General features: G+C 30.0%; 1 protein-coding gene across 1 annotated transcript; it reads left to right on the forward strand.

The window, feature by feature from the left end:
- The first annotated feature begins 1,112 nt into the window (after window positions 1-1,112).
- On the forward strand, window positions 1,113-7,185 carry LOC145194492 (uncharacterized). Its single transcript, XM_090069822.1, has 8 exons — window positions 1,113-1,235; window positions 1,596-1,993; window positions 2,665-2,830; window positions 5,745-5,780; window positions 5,899-6,118; window positions 6,317-6,531; window positions 6,660-6,743; window positions 6,893-7,185. Exons 1-8 carry the CDS (start codon window positions 1,166-1,168, stop codon window positions 6,952-6,954), a joined length of 1,251 nt encoding a protein of 416 aa, XP_089925948.1. The 5' UTR covers window positions 1,113-1,165; the 3' UTR covers window positions 6,955-7,185.
- The last annotated feature ends 313 nt before the right edge of the window (window positions 7,186-7,498 follow it).

Below are 7,498 nucleotides of genomic sequence, written 5' to 3' on the forward strand. Positions count from 1 at the left end.
TTTACTTAATGTTCTTCTTCTACATAATATCCTTCTGCATGGAATTCATAAATAGAAAAATGACTAAGCAAAAAAAAACATCTGTTTATCAACCAAAAAGCCACGTCTGGCTGCTTTTTTAAACAAATTTAGTTATTTTAATTACTTTTAGTTTCTTTGTATCATATATGTTATGCTATTTTAAATCCTAAAAAATTAAAGCCTTCTTCTAAAAGTCATAAATCTGGAACTTTTCGAGAACTACTTGCTCAAATTCATGATGCACACTTTTTTGTGATCACTACAATCAATGCAATCTCACAAAATCGCTACAATTACTTTTTTCCTGGGACATCTTTTCCTGGCATATTTTTCAAGTGGTATTTTGTTTGGACATCGTGTCTAATTATCATAAATTAGTAGATCTTTTACTTATTTAAAAACTAGTAGATCTTTTACTTATTTAAAGTTAAAAACTTAAATTGTTTTTTTTTTTTTTTAAGGAAGCAATTAAAGTAAAACTTTGTTGAAGGAAAAAACAAAGTTCTTTTTTTTTTTTTTCTCAAATAAATATTGAACATTTTTAAGTTTTAAGTATTAGTTTCATTATCACTTACACGACCATTGTATTACATGTAAGGTAAAAATTTGATTATCCTTTTACTAATAGTCACAATTTAGGGGAACTTTTGAAATATAACAGTTTAATACCTCAATTACAAAATATGGAGATGTGAAAGACGTTAGAGCTGAGTTTTTTTAATAAACATGACAATCTGAAAATTATTCTAATCTATCATAACATTTTATTACTGCAAAGAGTTTTTTGCATGTTGTATAATTTATCGTGTAATATGCAGCTAAAGGTATAATTTACAAAGAAACTTTGAGTACATAAGCTAGATGAAACCAAAAATTTGACTGATATTAAAATGAGTTTCTTTCGAGCGTATATGGAGCAAACAATAATTTAATGTAGGTTAAAGCTGAAAAATAAAGTAACTCAGTTTGGATTGTAACGGCCTTTTTTTGTTTATTGTTTACATTCGGTTCTAAGCCCAATTGAAGTGCCTTTGGTGCATTTAAAAAAAAAATTACCAAAAAACCCCGGTGAAATTTACTTCGGTATACTTTTTCTATCAATGCAGCAAATGGGGAAAAAACAAACGTTTTATCTATTTTGAAAATGCATGTACTAATTAATGCATTGGTTTTAATTGTAATTGGTCAGTCTGCTTCATCACTACCATATAAAGGTACTTTTATTCAATCAATTTTTATGCATGTAATTTAATATGGATATATAATGGATCTCTGGGACCTAGGCATTTCTTTTTTAAAAATCGTTCGAACTTTTAATGCGAGAAATTCAAAGATTTGAAGGCTTCTTGATTTTTTATAATACTTAAGAGCATATTATGTACACCTTCGATCATGTCAATTAATTCCAACTCCTAGCGTAAAAAAAAATATTTTGATAAAGAAATTCCTTTTGTTTGTTGTTAATTCATTTTGTACCTGTAGTTATCAGCGCTCTTTGTAGTAATTTTTACCGTTTCCCTGTAAGAAGAAGCCATCGTGTCTTCTGTCTGATTTTTTTAAAAATACTTCTCTAGCTAAAGAAGGTCCTTGTGACGCAAAACTTGATATTATACTGCTCATTGACTCTTCTGAAAGCGTTCAAGATGTTTGGAACACGACAATCGATCATGCAGAAACATTCGAATATGAGTTCTTTGTGAGTGATAACCAAACGCGTATAGGTATAATTGATTACAGCATCATCTCGAATGTGTATAAACATCTGGATAGCAACAATAGTAATGAAGAAACATTCGAGATTTTAGAAGTGTTAAGAAGGAGACCTCAAAACTCTCGCAGTGCATTCGAAAGGGGAATAGGATGGGTTCTTGAGTTATTTTCTGCTGCTAAGCAACGGGAAAACCCTGGAAAAAAGGTTTTGGTTGTTTATACAGATGCCGTCTGGAATTCTGTTCAAAGCTCAGTTATGGAGGTAGGTTAATATCTAGAGTTAGAGTGGAAGAAGAAAAAGAAAAAAATGTCGATATCTTGAATCATTTACACAGATTTTCTTTTATAATTTATGATAGTTACATTTAAGTTCAACTCAATAATTGTGTTTTAAAATGTTGTATTGGTTACCTCTCAGCAATATATGCACACCCTAAGAAGCAGTTAGTTTTAACTTTTTTTAAAGTTAAACTTTTATTGAAAGATCAATTATCAACCACAATATGCTTGATGAAAAAATGAGTACTCGTTTTTTTTTTTTTTAAATTCATGTTCGGGTAAATGGTAGAAACATTAAACGTAAGTTAATTGGTTAAAGTTAATTTTAAAAATTTTAGAAAATTGTCATTGAGAAAAATAAAAAGTTATAGCTAAATGTGCCCTCGCTCTTCAAAAAATGAATTTCTAGAACTTGTACAAGTCCGTTATCAATCAAAACAACAGCATTATATAGAAAAGAAAAGAAAAAAGTTGTAAGAAAAGCACTTTATAGACCTTTGATTACAAGCTCTTATAGATATCTTTACAAGAGTTACTGAGTGACCGTAATAGTATCGTCCCCAAATTAAAATAGTAGGCTTGTTTGCCTGAAAAAGCATAAGTAAAAGTATAAATAATCTTCTTTAGTCATTTTACATTTCAGTTTGTCTTTAGGACTACATCAGCGTGCTGCGTTTACAAGGAATTGAAGTTTTTTTCTTTCTGGTAAAAGAGATAAGTGAGACCAACATATTGCATCGGTTAATAAATCCAGTGAAAATTTTCAACATTGAAAGCACTCCGCAAAGTCAGCTCGTCGAAACAATTTGTAACGATTATGGTATACATTTTTTTTTTTATTATTAGGAAACTCATTTTAAAATTTTAATCGTACTTTATTTTCACTGTCTCAATCTCACGTATACATACGCGTACACAGACATGCATACACACGCTCACAAACATGCACACACATGTTCGTGAAAAAGTTTTCTTTAGTATCTGTTTAGGGTTGCGACAGAAATTTGACTCAAATTAAATTTACCTATTACTCATTATTTACCGTAGACTTTTTTGCTATAAATTAAACCGCAAAGTTTTTTAAACGATAAAGGATTTCAAAAACAAGTTATCTAGAAAAAAGTAATGGTGTTGGTTATACTCAATGCCTTTATCTATAAAACCTGTGATTTACTTTATAAAGCCAGTAAAAATCTGTAAAGTCTGTGACTTAAAAGTCTATAAAGCCAACAAAAATCTGTAAAGTCTGTGACTTAAAAGTCTATAAAGCCAACAAAAATCTGTAAAGCCTGTGACTTAGAAGTCTCTAAAGCCAGTTAAAGTACGGTGTTGGTAATACTCAGTGACTTAGTCTGTAAAGCCTGGTAAAAACCTTATTGAAATGCAAACTTCTAGTTCTTTTTCTTATTTTTTCCTTTCTTTACGTTCATTTAAACTTCAGCGACTCATTAGGGTCATCTTGTTTTAAGGTTTTAAATCCATTTATTTTATCTTTCATTACCAATGTCATCAACCATTAGAAGGGGCGGTTTTGTAACTTTGATAAAACAAAAAGGAAAATTTATGAGACCTGCAATGCATCACAGCTCATGTAAATTCGTTGCTTAGCGTTATTTCCGCTTTAGTTTCCATAAGTTCATATTTTGTCTTCGATAAGTGAATTTTCCACCTTGAAGGTATACAAACAGTATACAAATATAATATACAAACAATATATTTCTCAGTGTACAAACGATGTTGGTCTAAATATATCCATGAAAAATCTTTGGTGTTTCCCAAAGTTGTCATCAATATTCATGACAGCCAACATTCTAAAAACGCTGCTGACGCGATTAGCCTTAGTAACAATGACGGTATTATCAATGGAAATAAGAACAAAGTAAATCGAGAAGTAAATTTAACCCTATTGCCTACATAGATTATTACCGATACCATTTCACAATTCACTTCTTACAAAAATCTAACTTCCAACAGAAATAAACTAAATTATTTAATTAAAGCATTTCATTCTTTCTCTGAGTTCGATATATTGCTTATGTCTTTAAGCCTTTACGGGTTTTTGTGTTGCCTGGAACGGTGACGTTCTTTTCTCTTATATACGTCGTTATTTAATAAAAAAAAAATAAAGACAATATATGAAGAATTTCTCAACATTATGCTACAGAAACAAGTACATTGATGTTTTAATAGGAAAGCAATAAAATTGTGCAGCTCTTTAGAAACGTGTGCATTTTTTACACAAGATTTAAATCATCCTGCAACTTTAACTCTTTTTTATAAATACTTTGAGGACTTTTTTAATGTACTTTGAGTTTTCAATTAATTACTTGGAAACAGCAACCAAATGCTAGCTCGGACTAATCGAGCTTCAAAGTTAAGAATCATGATAAGTTCACCATAATAACTTATATCTGACCAAAGAAGGTTTTGCTGGTCAGTTACTGAGAAAATATTTGAGAATTTTAATCTAGACGTAACAACAGAATGTCAACTTTTAATTTCAAGTTTTTTAAATGTTCCTACTTTAAATTTATTCATCATCTTTATCATTTAATGACATCATCATCTTGTTTTCTATCCTGAAGGATTTTAACAGCAAGAATATCAAAATATTTTACATTTAGTTTATTTAAGTACCATCCAATCCTAAAGTTTTTGTCTTATTTCTGCAATTGAAAAAAGATGAAGAGGTTGCAAAAATGATAAATCCTTTTTAGAGGTTTTATTCTTGAAGAAGAGATATTTTTCCGTCTATTAGTTTGTTTCAACAATTCTATTTGTTTGAGTTCGTAAATATAAAACATGCTGTTGTTGTTACGATGTTGATACGATGCTGACTGAAAAAACATAGAGAGCTTAAGTTAAAAGTATTGTCACCCTCCTTTTATTTAGTAGGTAGGTGTCTTTTTTTTTTGACTGCTTACTTCTGATTGTACAACGCGCCACAATTCGAAAAAAAAAACTGGAGCTTTTGTTATCTGAGTTAATAATTGTAATTTAAAATTTTATAATAAAAGTTTATAGACTGAGTACAAACTTATTCCCAAAAATTACTAAAATAATTTAGCATCGTACTTTGAGATGAGAGCTTGATATTCTTATCAAGTATTGAGTGAAACAGTTGGTAGTGTTTGAACGCAACTTAGACCTCATAAAACAACTGGGGGTAACAGACTTTACTTTAATGGTGAATATGCTTTTCGATTGTTTGAATGTAATGATAAGTTTTAAGAAGTGCGTCTTTAATGAAAAAAAGAAACAAAAAATTCAGCCCTGGCCATGAAAATTGTTCAAAAAACATTATTTTCCGCTTATCTAAACAAACTTAAAATAAATAAAAGGTTTAATGTTTTTGAAAAAGATTTTCCGAACATGAAAGTGAACGAACCCTTACAAATATAAGTATTAGCTATTTAACATAAATAAGTTCATTCTGACTTCTGTTGATTCAAGATAAAAAAGCTTTTATGATAAGACAGAACTGCTGAATCTTTGTATGTGGCTACGACAATTTTGAGCTTCCACTTTTGAGGAAAAGTGTTCCGTTTTTAAATAAAAAATATATTCTTAAAAAGTCTGTTTGAGGGTTAACGCTGTGTTTTCAAGCTAAAAATAAACGCAAACTAAATAATTTAAAAAATGGTGTTTCTAGACTCTTTTTTTTCTTATACTGTTTTTCAAAATTTAGAATTAATTATTTACTATCTTAAAATTTCTTTTATGAATATCTTTAGACAATATCAAAATAGTTCGCCCTAATCTTGAAAAAAGTGAGTACTTGTTTACATTCTTCTTAAAATTGTCCTTTCAGCCTTTAAAATGTTGTACTTCACCAGATAACGTTGATAATGTAGAGTTTTCTTACAACTGCTATTTTTTTGTTAATAGATGCCGCTTTATATTCGCATAATTACTTACGCGCGTTGCATGGAGCACCAAAACTAGTTTGGGATGATATGCTTGGAATGCAATCACAAGAATGGGCGGAGAAATTAGTTACAGAGAATAGGGGACTATATCATTCAGGACAAGATGGATATGGTGAAAATATTTATTCTGTTCAAGGAACATCATACTCTCAACACATTTACCATGCTGCACTATATTGGTTTGCTTTTTTCAATTTTATAAAAGATGTTTGTAAGACTTTATTTGGTATATAAAAAAGACTAATCCAGTTTATTGGCAGCCATTTTATTTACCAATACAAGCTTGGTACTCGGGTTTCTTCTAAATGAGTTTTCAGGGGATTAAACAACTTTTCCAGAAATTATCGTCAATAATGATTTTTAAATTTAACTTTAAGGTATGAAGGTGTAAAGTATTACAAATTTGAAAACCCTGGCTTCTCATGGTCGAGTGGTACTTTCACTCAACTGGTATGGTTTAATTCAAGTAAAATTGGCGTAGGTGTTGCTTATCGACCAGATATAGAAACTACAATCATAGTTGCACAGTATTCACCTCCTGGAAATTATTTGTCTCAGTTTCAAAATCAAGTGAAAAAGCCGTTAGCGGGCTGTTAGTATATTTGTAATCGTGTGTATTATTCTTGCTTAAATTGTTTAAACGATATGTAAGTAAAATAATTTCTTTTTATTCAGAAATTTGAATGGTTTATAAATTAGCAGCAATATTTTTGTATTTAGTGCCGGCAAGAATACCAGAATTAAAAGAGCTAATACCGCCAGGAGTTAATGCTTTACAAACAGATTTATGCACAAATTTGGAAGGTGGGTAGCGGCTTATTTCTAAATAGTTTTAAAGCGTGTTTGAGAAAATCCCTATCAATCAAATAAATATTGAACTGGAATACAAACGACTAACAAAGCATTACAGAAACATATTTGTAACTTCGTTGCTTATATTTTTTTGGTTTTAGGTAAATGTCGTTTTGATAAATTAAGTGCTTCTGGTGTCGCTCTTCAAAAGAAATCCGATTAAAGAAAGAGCTCTAGTGCATTTAAAGAAACATTAATACAAAAGTGATTTTTAATTACGTCATTTTATAACTATTTTTCACGAATTGTAGGTGTAAATGACGTCAGATTAGCGATATTTGTTTAGCTCGTTAACTGCAATAGGGATAAAAAGAATTCTTTATACCGTATTTTTAAAGCTTATCCAAGCTCTTGTCAATTTGAAGAGACATTAAAAATTTTTTAACAAATTCAATTATCTCATTTTCTTTAATGTTTATACTTTCTGTGACGCAAATTATTACCAACAGAGATCTTAAGAAAATTTTGTTTTTGATCCGAATGACCGTTGAAATAAAAATAAACAAAGTAACCGAAAGATCAAATTTACTAGAGCGGTACCTCAGACCTGGAACCTACTTTCACTATTTTTCGCATTTTTTAACTTAAGGTGAGTTTCCACTTATCCGTTTGAGCTACGGGAAAAGGAAAGGGATGGGAAAATTAATAACGTGAAGTTGCGCAGTTTGTAAATTAATTTTGAAAATTAATCACTGCGCATGCTCACG

Source organism: Hydra viridissima, unplaced genomic scaffold (genome assembly GCF_058129835.1).
Source record: "Hydra viridissima isolate aposymbiotic clone 2 unplaced genomic scaffold, HvirCarnegie_v1 scaffold_12, whole genome shotgun sequence".
Lineage (NCBI taxonomy): Eukaryota > Metazoa > Cnidaria > Hydrozoa > Anthoathecata > Hydridae > Hydra > Hydra viridissima.

Excerpts from the sequence above, each read along its gene's own strand:
- LOC145194492 (XM_090069822.1), top strand. The coding sequence starts at position 1,166 with ATGCATGTACTAATTAATGCATTGGTTTTAATTGTAATTGGTCAGTCT. Across the intron at positions 1,994-2,664 it reads TTCAAAGCTCAGTTATGGAG|GACTACATCAGCGTGCTGCG; the intron begins GTAGGTTAATAT and ends GTTTGTCTTTAG. Across the intron at positions 6,744-6,892 it reads TTTATGCACAAATTTGGAAG|GTAAATGTCGTTTTGATAAA; the intron begins GTGGGTAGCGGC and ends TTTTGGTTTTAG.